An 18,068-nucleotide genomic window follows, 5' to 3' on the forward strand; every position below is an offset into this window, starting at 1 on the left:
AAACCATTTTTTGTTAGGCTAGGTATCCTAACTCTACCGTCTATGTATATGTTTTCAGTTCTTATGTATGTAAGGGAAAACTTGCAAATCACGACTAAAGTTAGTAACATACATAACTATATTACAAGAAATAGACATAATATAGCACAAAAAAGATGCATGTTTTCAGCGACTCAACAAAGCTTTTTGTATAAAGGGATTCAAATGTATAATAGATTACCTGAAAAATTAAAAACTCTGACTTCATAGTTTTAAGATAGCACTTAAGGACATGCTATTGAATAAACCACTGTATAATATTACAGATTTTTATGGTAAAATAGCTGCACTATTTCCTTAAGTTTACATTTAAGTTTCAAATTGACGACTGTCATGCATTTTGTAAAATGTCAACGACAATAAAGATTTCTGATTTCATTTTGAGTTAAGGAATGCTCTCTATATTCCTTGGATTAACAGTTGATAGTGGACTGTCCTGGTTTTAACATGTTTCAGACCTTTGTAACAAGTTAAGTTGAATTTGCTTTTCTTTCGGGGTATTACATTCATATATATATAGATAAATAGATAGATATCTTTATTGATCTTTAATCATTTACATGCAATGGATCTCGTCACAATATATGATGCAATTACAATTTGCAAGTTAAAACACATCAAGAAATACATTCAAATATATATATATATATATATATATATATATATATATATATATATATATATGTATTTCTTGATGTGTTTTTAACTTGCAAATTGTACATTACATATAAACAATGGTAATCAATCGTGCAGTAAACTCATAGCTAAGTCACGGGCATAATACCGTTGAATCAAAACGATAGCTAAAAGCAATAGTTAATAAGTTAAAAAGTTTTTTTTTTTAATAAATATTAAATTAAAAAGTTAAGTGGACTAATAACAATGTAAAAAAACAAAACATGCAACCCAGTGCAAGACATTATTTTTAACTGAACATGCGAACGTAACATGGAAATGTGATACTTTTATGGTAACATAGGCAAAAAATGATCAAAATTAAACTACAGATTAGGTAAAAATTAAAATACATATTATGTAACTTATAACTTCTGAAAGATTAACATGCTAGTATCAGAACTTTATAATTCATCGAGTTTGTAAACAGGTCTTTCAATAAGCCAGTCATGCATGACTTTCTTAAATCGTTTTACACTGACATTCTGAGCACTTAAAATGTAGTTTGTTAAAAAGCGATACACCAACAAACTCAGGAAAACAAGATCTTGTGTATGGTCTATTAATTAAATCCTTATTTCTTAAATCCCTATGGTCCCACATAATATATGGACCATAAACATTGTTGGTTATGTATCATAGTTGTTTTTTTTCTCTTACGTCCTATGGAAGTTTCGGGTGGTTCATCTCACGCATTTAAAGTTTTAATTATACAAAAAAGAGTAGTCCTATTTTATGTCTGCCCCTATTGACTTCATGCTGGGGTGTTTTCAGAGCACTTAAATTTTCTTTTCCTTTACTGGACTTTACATTTTTAAATCTATTTTGTATGTCCTGAGAAACTCTCGGAACATCCAGATAGTTAATGTGGATCCCAGGTTTCTAACCAGACAAGTTGTCTTGTGAAGTTGCTTGGCTTTAATCTGGATTCGAAGTTTGTCTGGGATAAGCATGTTGAAGCCTTGTGTAGTAAGCTAAATAGGGTTATTTTTTCTTCGAAAGCTTAAAGCAGAAATGCCCTTTGAGTTTGTTAAGTTAGCTTATTTTGCCTTTTTCCACTCCCACATTTTTTATGGTAGCAGGCTTTGGGGACATTCTCCCAGTGTACTTAGAGTTCTTCGGTTACAGAAAAAAGCCCTTAGGGTTGAGTGGGGCACAGTTGCTTGAACACTGTACACCACTGTTTTCTCAACACCTGATTAGGCCAGTGTACAATGCATATATACCAATGTTTTTCAGCAATTAAGCTTTAAGAACATGACTACATCACTAATGTAGGTGTAAATAGGTATGAAACCAGGAAATGCCTTGATGTCCATGTAAATAGATCTAGGTTACACAAGGTTTCAAATTGCTTCCCTATTATAGGCACTGAAATGTTCAACTCCATACCCCTTACAGTTAGGCAGCTCCCGGTACAGAAATTTGGTCATGTCCTAAAATACTGGTTGTCAGACACCCCTTCCTACAGCCTAACTGAATATTTTGAATCTGACCATTCACTTCTGCTTGGCTATTTAAATTAATTCGTTTTTAATTTCTGCATGTGTTTAGCGTTATTATCTGTATATTGCATGGCCCAATCTCTTTCGATTGATATGAACTTGTATTAATGAGCTCTGATTAAAATAGTGGTTCTTAGTCATATCATGATTGTTTTATATTCTTAGACGCAGTCTTTCACAAAATGTATGCCTTGTTTTAGCTTTAATATTCAAATTTGTATGCCTAGTTATATTTATATTTGTATTAGTGCAGGGCCTGGTATATATTAGTTTAATTAATTAGTGCAGGGACATGAACTAATGCATACTGTTTGTAACTATTAGTCAAATCTTTATTTTCTTACATGTAGTCATTTTCTTAAATGTTGGTTAATGTTTAATTTTAATACCTGCATGAATGCTTAGATTTATTTATGTTTTTTAGTACATGACCTGATGGACATTTATTGGTGCACGGACTCTAATTATTGCACGCAGCTAAGTTTTGTAGTTGAATGTTGTTTTCACTAGACGTAGCCTGTCACAATTTATAGATCGGCTGGATAAATCATTTGAATCGTTTGACACGGAAATGATCTCCGTATTCTCAGACGTCGTCTTACTCTCCGACTGTCAGGTGTCTCATGTGGTAAATTTGTTCTATAATAGGTTACCTTCTGAAGTAAAAACATGCTAAGGTAAATAATTTGAAAACACATTAAACTACCTTGTAGACAGTGAGTTTTACTCCTTGGAAGAATTTTAAAGCGCCACATAGTTTTATTTTGTATTAAGCAATATCTGTCCGAATTGTATTAGTTAAGATACAATTACTTTTTATTGATACAAAAGCTAGTATCATTGTTTTACAGTGAACGCCTGAGATATATATGTAAACAATGTATCTATTCAGAAATAATCAATTTAAATCTTTTTATATTTAATTTACCTATCTCTGCATTACTGATTTTATATTATTGTTTGTGTTATATGTCAAATTATTACTTGATCTTAATTGTTATGGTTATTGTGTGTGTGTGTTTGTTTTTATATATATAAACACACACACACACACACACACACACACACACACACATATATATATATATATATATATATATAAATGAAACTGTTCGTGTGTAACAGCATCACTCACAAACGGCTGGACGGATTCGCCTAATTTTTTTTTAAATTTGTTCGTCTTGATCTGTAGAAGGTTATAGGATACTTTTTATCCCTTTCCCGATTCAGGATTCCGCCCCACTGGTTACAGAAATACCCGTAAGAAATGCATTGCAGCAAACATATGTTATTAAGTGAAAGAGTCTTTTCAAATTTTTAATCAGCTGTTCTTTGTAAACATATATAATGCGACAAAAAATATATTTATATATAAATTTCTTTACACTTATAGTTTTAAAGCATAGAGTAAGCTTAAGAGAAACGACAAATTTTGTTTAAACTGTTTCTGCAATCATAATATATAAAAATGAATGTTTGTGTGTTTGTCCTTTATAGACTCAGAAACTATTGGACCGATCACTATGAAAATTTGTATTTTTCTATGTAGAAGGTTTATACGCAATGCCCATTGATGTAACTAACCACCAGGCTGTACTGCAAGATATAAAAGTTATCAAAGCGCCTGCACATTATAAACTGCAATTACAACACAGTAGTTACGTATATTAAAATATCCAAACACTATTTGAAGGCAAAGAAATATACGGGCAAAGCTTAAGAGACGCGTGCGAAGCCGCGGGAAACAGCTAGTATATATATAAAACGCATTAGGCCACCAAAATTTTGAACAATGTTATTCACTGAAAGGTATTTGCAAAGTACCCGAAGATGGAAACAAAATTTACTTAGAAAATCTAGAACAGGCACATCAGTTAATATTGAAATCAAAAGTACTCTTTGGTCTGAATAAAAGAAAAAAATGATAAATTGTATTTATTATGTATTATTTTTTCAAAATCACTTTTTCTAAATTCTTTCTCTGTTCATGATATTTCTCTTTGGTGTTAACCACATGTTCAAAAATTCCTGCTTTTTTGTTTATGTAAATGTTTATTTATTTACTTATGTTAATTTTGTTTGCTGTGTTCTTTTTTATTATACCTTTTTAAAAATGGCAAATGCCGAAATATTAGAGGAAATTTTATACCAAGAAGTCCAATAATTGTTATTATATATATATATTTACACACTCAGAGCAGTTTTGAAAGAAACTGCTATTATTGACTGTACAATATTCCGTTGTAATTGCAACTTTCTTAAGTACACTATATAAACGTACACTGAATAAAATAAACAAACAAAAGAAGAAACACCTGATCATAAACTTTCTAAAAGTAAATAACAATTTTTACATTCAAACAAGTTTTGATTAGTTGTTGATTTAAAAAAATAATAACATAACGTAATATAATTTTGAATTTAGGTAAATGTGTAGATCAGAATCTAAGTATTCAAGTAGAAAACAATTTAGCGAATATCAAATCCATATGGTTGTTTCGATTTTAATATAAGTTGGTGTGCCCATTCATTATTCCTTAAGCTACGTTTTCCTAGCTCCGCGACTGGGCTTTTTGCGCTGCGTGCTCCGTGCTCCGTAACTGGCGAAACCACCGGTTCTCTGTAAATCAATGGAGGTGTCTTCCTAGCTACGCGTTGCGTGCTTAAGCCTTAACCGCGCTGCGTGGTCCTTGCTGCGCGACTGGGAGCACTGCTTCGAGAGCAGTCAATCACGCACCGCGCAGCAGGGCTGACGACTGTGTGTATATTATTATATACACTTTCAAGTTAACTTGAACAAATTTAGATGAATCAAATTAATACTTATAGTGAACAGATGAGATAATGTACAAGTTCTACTGATGGTAATATAAATCTTTAAATTTGGCGTTTTTTAAACCTGAGGTAGTGAACATTAAAATAAATAAACTCTCTTCCCCTTAGTTACTAAGCTACAAAGTTTGCTCACATTACAAGTTTTTTTCTGATACAGAGCTTTTATTCTATTTGAGTAGTAAGTTCCATTAAAGTAATCAGTAAAACTGCTTCTTACTTTAAACCCTTCTGCTTTAACATAGCCTCCGACATAAGCCAAAGGGATCATGTTTTGAGTAGGAAGTTCGTGCTACGGATGAGTCACTAGTCCTTTGGGGTTGCTTGCATCCCTGATCCAGTTATAAAGACAGCAACTTACGAATATGACTAAGTCGACTGTTTCTGGTTTCAAGTTTATTGGTGTGAAAGAAATTCTGAAAATGTGACACAAAATACAAAATGCATTTTCAGTTACTCTTCTAGCACGACAAGTGGCGTAGTTAAAGTTTCGTTTATGAACATCTGCGATTGCTTGTTTGTGCGTGTAGGGCTTCATGACATGATTACCCAGTTTAAATGCTTCATGTCCTACTGCAACAAATGGTAGCTTAATTCAGAAGAAGGTAGGTTTTCAGGAGGTAGGAAAATAGTTCCTTCTTGAATCAATTTCCCCATTTTAGACTTTTTTAAGATTTCAGCATCTCCTTCTTTGCCGTATGCTCCGACATTGATCAGTACAAATTTGCAGTTTGCGTCAGCCATAGCAAACTATACAATGGAGAAAAAGTTCTTAAAATTGTGAAAAAGGGATCCTGAATGAGCTGGTGCAACTATCCTCACGTGTTTTCCGTCTATTGCAGATATACAATTTGGGAAATTTCAGTTGACCCAGAATTCTTCGGCTTTCTGTTTCCAATCAATCTCCGATGGTGGTGGCAAATGCACATATTCTATTTTGTCCTTGACAACTGTCAAAACGTCTGGGACAAAATTTGATATTGTAGACGCAGAAATTCTGTATTGGAAAGCCAATGATCGGTATGATTCTCCCGTAGCCAGAAACCTGCAAAAATAGAATTGTATCAAATTTTATAAAAGAGTAACAGCAATGTCGACATCCTCGTCCATTTCCTCGTCTGCGAAGAGCAATAACTTTGCCAAAACATTCCTTTTCCCTTCCATATCAATGAAAACTGTACATTTCTTCAAAAGATGAAACTGGACGAGGAGTTTAAGTCGCGCGTTACGCTGCGTAAAATGACAAATCCTAGGCAAACACATTTGCGCTGCGCAGTATTTAAGTGCGCTTCAACTAAACACGCTGCGCACTTGGCCTTAATTACGTAGCACGGAGCAAGCCCAGTCGCGGAGCTAGGAAAACGTAGCTTTAGATTCAAATCATTTTGAGAGCTATTTTCACAAGGTTTAATTTTGCTTATAGCTTTGAGTTAATAACAATCCTCACAGCTTTTGTTATGGTGAAGGCTACTGATACCAGTATTGGTACTAGAAACCAGTGACCGGTCATTCTTACCCGCAAAGAATTTGAGGTTTGCCCAATGAATGTAGTCATAATAACCTACAGGTTAGCTGGTAAATTGAATTGTTGGAGGTACAGTCCAATTTACTAGCTATTGGATAAGTTTTCTGAGTGACGCTTTTTTTGAATTGATCTGTCCTATCCATAATATTCTACAAATACCACAATGAGGTTTATTACATGGTATACAGCCAAAAGATACAATTTGAAAATGTTTTCCAACATGAATTTTGGGTCTTACAAGCATATTCTTCAAATTTTGAGGTACCTTAAAAACTATTCTAGGTGGCCTGGAGAATAATTTCTCAGTTAAGGACTAGTTTATTAAAACGTCATAGCCAATTTTTCATAGCCTCTATTGAATTTGTGCAAACCAGGATAAAATGTTATTATAAATTTAGGTTCATTTTGGAAGTAATTTGGAATTTTTGTAACCTTTTTAGGTTGTCTGAGCTGCTGATTCAAAAGTATTTTAGTATATCGCCTGTTAATAAGAGCTTTAGTAAGTTTGTTTTTGTAAATGTTGAAATCTGAAGTGTTTGCACATCACGATTTGGCTATAATTGACAGACTTTTTGACATGATTTGGATGGTAGCTACTGTAATGTAAGTAATTCAATTTATTAGCACCCTTAACATGTATTTTGGTTTTCAAAATATCATTTTCTAGACAAATTTCAACATCCAAAAAAAGTGACGATTTTGTGATTAATATTCCAATTAAAGTTAATTTATTTAAACTACCAAGGAAATTTCTCTAATCCATGATTCCAGACTACAAAAATGTCTTATATAAATCTGAGCCACAACAGAGGAAAGAAATTTTGAGTTTTAAGAAAATGTTGTTCTACAAATCCCATAAAAAGATTGGCGTATTTTGAGTCTTAATAAAAATTTCCTGTGTTTTTTTTATGTACAATGGAAGATTTCTCACCAGGGGTTGCAGGTTGTCATCTATGAATGCTGAGATTTTCTCTGTTGTAGAACCGATGCCTGATGGATCTGCCAGGAGGTGGTCTCGATGGTTTATGTGATTTTGGTAAATGGTAGAAAATTGGTGTTTTCAATGCTTATGGGCAAGAAGATTCAGCATATCATCTGAAAGATCCTCAATAACAGCTCCTTGAGTAAGGTAATCATGGAATTCTTGGTTAAATGTAGATGTTAGTTCTACATCCATTTGTTTGTACGTAGAACTACCACTTAGCTGTTTGGCATTGCCGTTGGAAATAAACATAAAATAAATTAAACCTTACTTACTTTTAAGTAATTGTTTTGATTTTAGTAAATGAATGTTATAAATAAATTATACTGTATTTTTATAAATGAATAAATTTGTATTAATTTAAGTAACTAAAAAACATAAAAAGACTTATAAGACAAGTTTTTCCGGTGTTAAAAGTAAGTTCATAAAAGATTTAAACACAAATATAGATAGTGATTTTTGTGTGGTAATAGTATAGTCAAATCTTAACTCACATTTGTAATATTCAGGATTAGTATAATTCCCTAAATCCATGATTGTGTTACAGAGACTGGATCACTTAGATTTTTTGTACCCTCAGATTTTATTCTTGAAAACTAGGAATAAACTCTATGTGTAATTGATGAAATTCAGTGTATGCCTTTCTTAATAATTCCTGTTCGCTGTACTCAGTAGATGTAGATGTACAAATTTATCCCTCATCAATATAATTATCACCACTGCAACAAGGGCTTGGTGCACTGGATGGTTCGTCGGCTCAAAAATTGTACTTCATGCCTGCTACATTATTTTGTATTCCCTTGGCAATAGTTCAAAGGGCTCTTTGCTTTCACTTGTTTCCTTAGATTGTAGTCTAAGAGAATTGTTGTTGAATTGACAGTTCTCGTCATTCTAATTTTTTCCCACAACCCCTTTAAACATGCCATTCCTTACTCACAAGGGTGCGAATTTAGGATGCCCTAATCATACAAATACACTTTTGGGTTTTATAGCAATGTTTAGATATCCTCTATGCATAATTATAATGATTCGGATTCAACAATGGCATGGTAAAAGTGTTATTACCATTTAAGAAAATACTACGGTTTTTCTTCTGAAGTTGCAGTTCACAACTATGTACTTAATATTTTATAAAATCTGCATGTTGAAGTATTTTTTAGTAAAATCCCCAGTGTTATTACCTGGATAAACTGTAAACAAGAATAATTAATTATGGTATGGTTAAATATAGTGAGATATAATACTGTGCACGAATTAATGTTTTAACCTCTTTCGCAATTTTATCAATGTTCTTACATTTAAATAAAAAACAGTGAGACAGCACCCTGCAGTAATTCAAACACGCAAAATTAGGATTCCATATTGTTATCGTATTTTAACTAATTCATACAAAACTTCAACACAATCAAGTAGTTTTTACGTGGGGAAAGGACTTTTATTCATCCAAACTTTTAATTTATATTAGTGGCATGTGGATGTATGTCCTTCTCTGTAAAACATATTGGGGGACAAGGTGTTGAAACTAATAAGTTATATCTCCCTTTGTGAAGATTTCATTATTCATATGAAGAGCTCAAAGCTAAAAGGATGAGGGTCCATTTAATTGTCGTTTTGGAGCTAACACTGATTTCTTGTATTTTATTTCTTATAAAATATTGCATGGTATCTAACTAAGCTGAAAAGATGAAGGTGTACAAGCTATAGAGGTTTGAAAAATATGTGTTCTAGGCTAAAAGGATGAAGGTGCTATATAAATGCTGGCTAAAAGGATGAGAGTCCACCTAGTTCAGATTGCTGACCACAGAGGTCTCTGCTCTTAGTGCTGTTGTTTGTTGCCCATCTGCTGATTGTTTGTGTTTTGGAAATTTGCATTCCAGTGTTTATTTACAGCTTCAGGTTAATTGTAGTGTAGATTAGTGTTGTTTTGTGCAGTTTAAAATGTCTGACAACGAAAATTCTGTAACAATTGAAAACTGTGCAAAGAAAAGGAAAAGTTTTGGCCGTATGCAAGATGTAATGAAAAAAAAACATAAGTTTAAGTGAAAGACAAGGATATTGTTTCTAAGTTCAACCTACTTTCATCACATGAAAAACAATCAATGTATCTTTGTGGACTGATATTACGTTGTCCTGACACGAGCGCCATAGGCCAAAAAAGTACGAGGCTGAAGCAGATTTTCACACCTTTTCTTACACTTACAAGGTAAGAGTAATGAGAAATGACCAGGTAGTATAAATACCCTGTTTGTTATAAGGCATTTTCTGTCCCTTCACGGCATCACGGCCAAAAGAGTACAGAATTTACAAAAGAGCCTAAAAACAACAGGCGTAGCCCCTTTGGACATGCGAGGAAAGCATTCTTCTCTAAGCCTAATAAGATTCCAGATGATATTGTTGCCTCAGTATTAGACCACATTAAATCCTTTAAAACAAGAAACTCACACTATGGGTTAACAAAATCCAAAAAAAACATATACTTACCGGAAGAGCTTAATGGTAAGTAAAATGTTTTCTTTATACAAAGAGAACTATCCAAACAATAAAGTATCTCTGGAAAAGTACAGACAAATATTTAATACTAACTTTAACTTGTCTTTTGGCTATCCCAGATGTGACACCTGCAGCATCTGTGACGAACTTACAGTAAATATTGAATCAATTCAAAGTAAGTTGGCCCTACTTGCCGATAATCATAATGATTTTGCAAAACTAAACTGTGAAATAAAAAATCTTTTACAAAAAAAAAAGAATTACATTTAAGGAGAGCTGATTCTTTTTTACACAATTAAGAGAAATGCTAGGCTCGAAGCACAAAGAGATAAAACAAAAGAAGCGATTACTATGGATTACCAGAGAATCTGCCAATCCCAAACATTAGTACTAACGATGTCTATTATCGTAGGCAACTATCTTTTTACTTATTTAATATTCATAAAGTTTCAGACTCTGAATTTTTTTTTTATACGTATGTAGAAATCTATGGCAAAAACGGAGGAGATGAGGTTTGTTCCTTGCTTTGGGATTTCATTTTCAACCACCTTGACTTGCAAGTTAAAAGAACTTAAATTTTTCTGTGATTCCTGCGCAGGACAAAACAAAAACTATGTTGTTTCCGTATGCTTCACTACATTGTACACTATACTAAGAGACTTGAACAAATAACAATGATTTTTCCAATCAGGGGCCACTCATACCTGGAGTGTCACAGGAATATGGCATTGATTGATCAAAAAATCATGGTCGAAACTCCTTCCGAGTGGAACGAAGTTATCGAAAACTCCAGATCCAAACCAACTCCATTTAGAGTGATTTCTTGCGACAACCAGGAAATTTTTAAGTCTTGGACTAAAATTTCCTTTCTCCTTTATATGCAAAAAGTTGTCCTTTCAAAACACGACCTGTACGGCAACTAAGCATATTTTCCCATCACCCTCGAATGATGTTACATCGTCAGTCTTTTAATGGCATAAATGAAGAAAGTGTTTGTTACTAAGCCTAAAAAGGAAACACGTTTCCCTGCCAGAAGGCTGTTTTAAAACTCTGCCAGAGCTTGCGTATTGTGGACTTTTTACCTTTAAAAAAAGCAAAATACGATGATATTCAACATTTAAAAAGATTTTGCTCTGTAAAGTCTCAATCATATTTTGACACACTGCCCATATGCTTAAACTGTTAAATGTATCCATTACAAACAATCTTGTTATTGAATTTGTAGCTGTAATCAAAATAAGCAGATCTGTAAACAATTTTTGAAAATAAGTCTATCTTATCTGTATTTGTTTGTTTCACTTCAAGACTTGTTAGTGGACCCTCATCCCATGTAGCCTAAGATTTAGTGGCATTAAAAAATAAAATTACTATATTTAATTTTAAAATTTATAATTTATAACCCAAATACATAACATATACGTTCCCAGTAAGGTACTGCATGAATTAGTAACCAAAATGAAGAGCTCTTTATTTTAATTATTTTTCAATTTAGTTTTAAATCTTAAAAGTCTTGATTTCTCAAAACTTGCTATTTTGGATCCTCATCCTTTTAGCTTTGAGCTCTTCATATAACATTTCTTTCATTGTATGCTGAAGAAAAGAGGGACTGGACTCTATTTTCAACCTGCAGAGATGTCCAAAATATAATGTGTTGTACTGATATTTTTCCTTTAATTGCAAAGTAATTTAGCAAGTATATTCTTGAGGGCTAAAATTAAACAAGTTATACACTAATTTCCTTATCTTTTTTGTAAGTTCATACATGTCTGTGATAACTACAAAAGCTACCAAACAACAAACTACTGAACAAATCGTTCCATTAAAACACGGGTTCAGTTAGTGTGGTTACTCTAAAGTATTGCACAGCATACAATAACTCGTGGTACAGTAAGGATATATGTGCCTTGTAAAAGTAGTTTTAATTGGTAACGGTTCATAAAAAGGACATGCAGTGTGCACCACAGGAAGTTGAACATCTTTAGTCTGGAAATTCTTGAAAACTTACCTTGCCTGGGCAAAACTATGCTGATGCAACTAACGCTAACATTTACGTTTATGTCAACAAATTGCCATAAAAAGGCCAAAAAAATTGAACCTACTAATTACGATCTTGAAGACACAATTTGCAAACGTAATTAACATATTGGTGAAAATAATTTATTGAACTCTCACTAATTACGGAAAAACCCACTGTCAAACTAAACCAAATCACAGAGTCCCATCTGAGACAAATCCATGAACTTGGACAAATTGACTCCCAAATCCAAATCCACCTGTCTGGTCTTGATAAATTATGGAATCCTAAAAAGGTCTGTAATACAACAAAACCTACAGATAGCACAATTTATTGTGCATAGAACCGTCTGTACTAATGAACTTAGAAGGGGTTTAATTCATATAAAAATCTGTAAGTGCCTTCGGCCATATTTGTTGTTTCACAAAGATCGTTTATGTACCTGGAAATGAACCTAGGAAGGATCAAGTATCAAACCATTTGAAAATAATGATTTATTGAACATCATAATTTAAATAAATAATTTATATGTACAAAACAACTATAAAATTAGTTGATATATCTATACAATTATTAGTGGAGCTACTTACAAAAATAATAACTCTCTAATTGTATCACAACAATATTAATATAAGAGTTCCATATTATTCTCATCGTATTTTCTTACCCATATCTTACCAGCAATGTGGCAAATTATATTTTGTGCATTTAAAATTATTCATATCAAACTAAATTATGTGCAATATAATGGATTAAAATAGATAAATTCGGTACCTTAACAATCTATTAATAACTATATCTTGCTCTGATTGCATATTAATAAAGATACATGTAATTAAATGTAGTTTTTTGTTTTCAATTGAAACATATAAAATTGAATAATCAATGAAGTTTAAGATATTTCAATAAATAAACTAATGCATAACGATTACATATAAAATTGTATAATTTAAAATACATTATAAACATATTTCAATCTATATATGTCAAGGAACATAATACTGATATAATTCATAGTGTAAAAACATTATATTATTTATGTCATGGATTTATACATCCAACCCCACTCACACATTTTAATCTCTTATAATAAACATAGCTAATAACTTTTTTTGTAATTTTTTTTTAATAGCACACATTTAATTGACAAATAGCCGGTAGTTTTACAGATATAATGTGTGCCTGAAGTAATGTAAACATGGTTTCAGGAAATACTTCTAAAATATTACCAAACGTTAACTTGCTAATTCACCGGGAAAACAATTCAAGTGACAGTAACTTTTTATTACAAACAACTCACTAAGATTTCCTTTCATATAGATTATAAGTTATTGAGACCTTACACTAAGTTTTGTACTGTATCTTGGTTAGCTTTATTATTTCCTCCTAACAATGAGATGATATTTATTAATATTTTGGAACAGGACAACACAAATGTTTTGAACACAAATATTTTGAACACTAACTTGTTTACGTGATTTTCTAAAATTTTTATGTAAAAGAAATATTACACTAAAAGTGTTCAGCACCTTGTATCTTATAACGAAAACAAAACATTACACAATGTATAAATAACATTTTATAACAAAAGAGATTTAATATAAATATACAAAAAAATAAACAGATAATATAAAAAAGATAACTTAAATTTCACTTATTGTTAGGTATTTTCTCACAAGCAGCCTGACTACTTAATTATGTCTTAATAAACAGTTAAAATTGATTATATCCGTAAACAGCCATATAATTAGTTAACTATTACCAGTCAGTACTAGGAGATAATTTAACAGCTGACTCATTAGTTGCCAATATTTTACTATAATTTGAAGAATTAAAAAGTAAACAGGTATGAAGAACTTTTCTTGCTGATGGAAATGGTTTAACATTCTATTCGTTTGTTTTGTAGAATTTAGAAACAACAACAGGCTGTGGAAAATGTACATGTTACCACATGCATGAGGGGTATTGTAGCTGTTGGTTAATCAGACAGATTAACTAATCAGGGGCGTTCAGAATGGACTGAGAATCCAACATGCCCTCAGCTGACTGAAAACTGGTGTTAAGAGAGAGAGAACTGACGAGAAGAGCAGCGGCAACGGGACCCGAGTCTGCACGGCGGGAAAAGGGAAAAAATGAGCCCACTCGAGCTACAGCAGGCTGTTGAGCGAGTGGGGGCGGACCTGCCTGCGGCGGGGGAGAGTACTGCATCTCTCGCTCCAACTGGTCTATCTGCGACACCAGCAGACGACAGCTCAAGTCCACCTGGCGGAGAAGTTACAAATTAATCATCAACATTTTTACAATCCCATATAAGAATCAAACCATTATTGCCAGACCATTTTTTCAAACCAGATTGAAAAAACAAATCTAATAATAATGTATTTTATGCCATAAAAACTATATACAGTATTAGCCATAATAAACAGTACTGAAACTTAATCAGCTGTAGTTGCCTTCTCGATCAGCTGATTCAGTTGTCGATTGTTGCCACGGCTTCGTGTTTATTACTCCTTTCTTAATTGGTATTATTTTTTGCTAACATGGTGCTAAAAACGGTAGAGAAAGTTTTAATCGTAGAGCATTATGTTCGCTCATACGGAATTAGACGTTCGGATGGGTCAAGCTTGTCACACACTGCATTACGTTTTCAGAAACATTTCCAGAAAAACCTGCCTAGTAATGCTGTGATTTTTAGTGTTGTTGAAAAATTTTGAAGAACAGGTAGTGTTTTGACACAGCGAAAGGGCTTTTCAGGTCGCCCAACTAGTGTCTGTACAAATGAAAACCACGGAAGTGTTGCAGCAAGTGTTACAGTTACGGAAAAGAAGCCTAATGCGAGCTTCTCTTCTATCTGACAATGTCAAATATTATACCTAAAAGCCAAATCAATAAAGCAAACACAGTTAATAATGGACAGTTAACAAAAACAAAGCTGCCAATATAAACCAACTTCACTTTAGGTCTTAAAATGTTATATCTCTTTTCATGAAAATGGTTCTATTACAATTAAATATCAGTAAACTGAGCTTTGATCAGTATTTTTTCTGGTAAATCGTGTTTTGGGATTCATTTTATAATATACTTACTTGTTGGCAAACGATAATACTATAAATGCCATGGCTATTTATTGTTCTGTCATCTTCTGCATTAAAGGATGCTAGAGCAAAAGATGCGTTCATGTTTCTTATTTTTTAAAGAAACTCTTCTGAATATGGGTGACAGTTTTAAAAAAGACGTTCTAATTCATTTGAAAGTTTTGGTTGCTCCATTAAAATTTGTGAATGCAAACAACAATCACCAAAAGAATTTCTTTTTATGTGATTAGAAACCCCGTTTCCCCCCCGTTCCTCAGGGAAATGCAATGCACCGCAATGGATACACAAAATTTCAAATGGTACTGAAAGAGCTGATGCCCTGGCCAACCAGGGCTCAGCAACAATTATGACGGGCCCTCAACCGTTCTGCGGTGTTCCAAAGTGTGAATCCTCTAGGGTTGTCTCGAAATGGATTCGTGCGGAGCATGGGAGAAGGTGGAGGTTGCATCCGGGTTTGAGAGTGAGTAGAATGGTATTACAGTCACCTTCCTCCAAGGTGGCTTCGGACCTTCTCTCATTAAACAGATCAATGTCTTCTAAGGTCATTGGTCTCATTACGGGGCATGGTCACCTGAGGAAGCATCTACACAGAGTTGGCATCCTTCAGGAGGATCCGCTCTGTGGAAGGTGTAATGAGCAGGAGGAGACTGCTGAGCACCTACTCTTAGATTGCCCTGCAATAGCAAGAGAGCGGTATGCCATCTTTGGTAGCTTGGACAGGGGTGGTGAATTTTCCCAGGAGGACTTGATAGGTTGTTTTCGGCGGTTTGTTGAACTGCTGAAGTTGTAGCCTGGTGGGCCTCATGGTGTTTCCGGGGTGCGCAAAAAGCCCTTGAGGCTTAAGTGCATGGCAGTAGGCCGCCCCAAGAAAAAAAAAAAAAAAAACAAACTTGATATTGCACAGCTGCATTATATGTAGGTAAATAATTATTAAGTTCTAAAGCCCTATGAGGCCGCCTCGACGTCTTTGTTCTTCTAATTGGTAATTCTCGTTGCTCGTCAATCTCAGTAGCTACACGCTGTGACGCACGCTGCTGCAAATCTTGTAGACGTCGAAAGATCTAAATTGTGAGACCTTTCTGCTCGTATAATGTTAGTTGAGGTTTGCAGGCATTTGACTTTAGCAGTATGAGTGGGATGAAGTATATGAAATAGATTTCATTTTTAAAATAGTGAAATTATTCACCAACTTATATTACAATCAAAATTTCCCTCCGGTTTCAACCTTTGTTAATTTATACAAAAATGTTTACTCTGGCATTTCTGATAAAACATCAGCTGTGAGGATTGGCTTACTACTCTTGTTATGATACCTCGGATGTAATTTACTATATAATGTAAACAAAGAAATAAAAAATAAATAAATATTGACTTTGTAGCAGATTTTATTGCATGAAAACACAGCAATGAAAAATTGTTTGTCGAAACATTTTCAAAAACTGAAACCTAGCTAGATCGATTTATCGCCCCCAAAACCCCTTGCATACTAAATTTCATGAAAATCTTTGGAGCCGTTTCCGAGATCCAGATTATATAAATACAAGAATTGCTCGTTTAAAGGTATTAGAAGAATGTCAGAAACTTTTATAGATACAACAATAAGAAAACTGAATGTTTTAATAAATCTGTGAGAATTAATAGTTGGCTTATCTTTCTTTTGTGCTTAATATGTGTGTATGAATTATTTAGTTTTAATTAAATTTTGTTTTAGGTACATCAAAGATATAAAGATTCATTAATACAATTTTAAATTACTGATTCTCCAAAAAAAGTGTTTGCAGTGTTTCTTATTGTCTGAGATATTTTGAAAAATTAAAATTTCTTTCATCATCTCAAATAAAGAGTAAGCATTGACAAAATACAATAATCTTCAGAACATTTTTGAAATTTTAACCAATATACGATTCTTATAGTCTAAGAGCCCGCGACGCCCAGACATTCGTTATTTCACAAAAGCTGACAACTTGTCAGTATACGAGTACTATACAGGTATAAACGTACCTCGAGTATGGAGCCTGGTTCGCGGTAGCTTCGGCAGGTAACAGGTAGTAAAGGTGAGTGAAATCACAGTTTAAATTCGTAATAGTGTAAAGCTCAGTTTTTATACATTTCAACATTAAACAACGATAGAAAGCTGCATGTGCGATGCCGGACACTTAGTATAGTTCCAACCCCCTGCCAGACACCCCTAAAGTACGATTAATAAAATTAATACTTTCGTCATATTATAAAACCTGAAATTTATATATGTTATTAGGGGAACTATAAAAAGATGTTTTCTCAGTTCCCAGACACTTTCTATGGTTCCTTCATGCAGCCAGACACCTCAAAAGTTACTGTAGGTGCGAGCGCAAGAGATATACATACAAGCGGGTGCGAGTGAGATAGTACGTAATGTACGGCGATCTTTTACTGCGCATCAGCTGTCTTAACTGTTCACACTACTATGTATTCAAACAAATGTTCGGAATATAAGACAGCTGATGCGCAGTAAAAGATCGCTGTAGAATTACATACTATCTCACTCGCACCCGCTTGTATGTATATCTCTCACGTTCGCACCTACAGTAACTTTTGAGGTGTCTGGCTGCATGAAGGAACCATAGAAAGTGTCTGGGAACTGAGAAAACATCTTTTTATAGTTCCCCTAATAACATATATAAATTTCAGGTTTTATAATATGACGAAAGTACTAATTTTATTAATCGTACTTTATGGGTGTCTGGCAGGGGGTTGGAACTATACTAAGTGTCCGGCATCGCACATGCAGCTTTCTATCGTTGTTTAATGTTGAAATGTATAAAAACTGAGCTTTACACTATTACGAATTTAAACTGTGATTTCACTCACCTTTACTACCTGTTACCTGCCGAAGCCACCGCGAGCCAGGCTCCATACTCGAGGTACGTTT

At 33.5% G+C, this 18,068-nt stretch overlaps 1 protein-coding gene across 2 annotated transcripts in view; it reads right to left on the reverse strand.

Moving 5' to 3' along the window:
• Positions 1–12,541: 12,541 nt before the first annotated feature.
• The window catches only part of LOC124365701 (myotubularin-related protein 10-A), a 43,509-nt gene continuing 37,982 nt past the window's right edge, over positions 12,542–18,068 (reverse strand). For both annotated transcript variants that reach the window (XM_046821639.1, XM_046821638.1), the window contains one exon: positions 12,542–14,324. In XM_046821639.1, the coding sequence (XP_046677595.1) occupies positions 14,058–14,324 (267 nt within the window). In that variant the 3' untranslated portion in view covers positions 12,542–14,057. The remainder of the gene's footprint in view (positions 14,325–18,068) is intronic.

This window comes from Homalodisca vitripennis, chromosome 7 (assembly GCF_021130785.1).
Source record: "Homalodisca vitripennis isolate AUS2020 chromosome 7, UT_GWSS_2.1, whole genome shotgun sequence".
NCBI lineage: Eukaryota > Metazoa > Arthropoda > Insecta > Hemiptera > Cicadellidae > Homalodisca > Homalodisca vitripennis.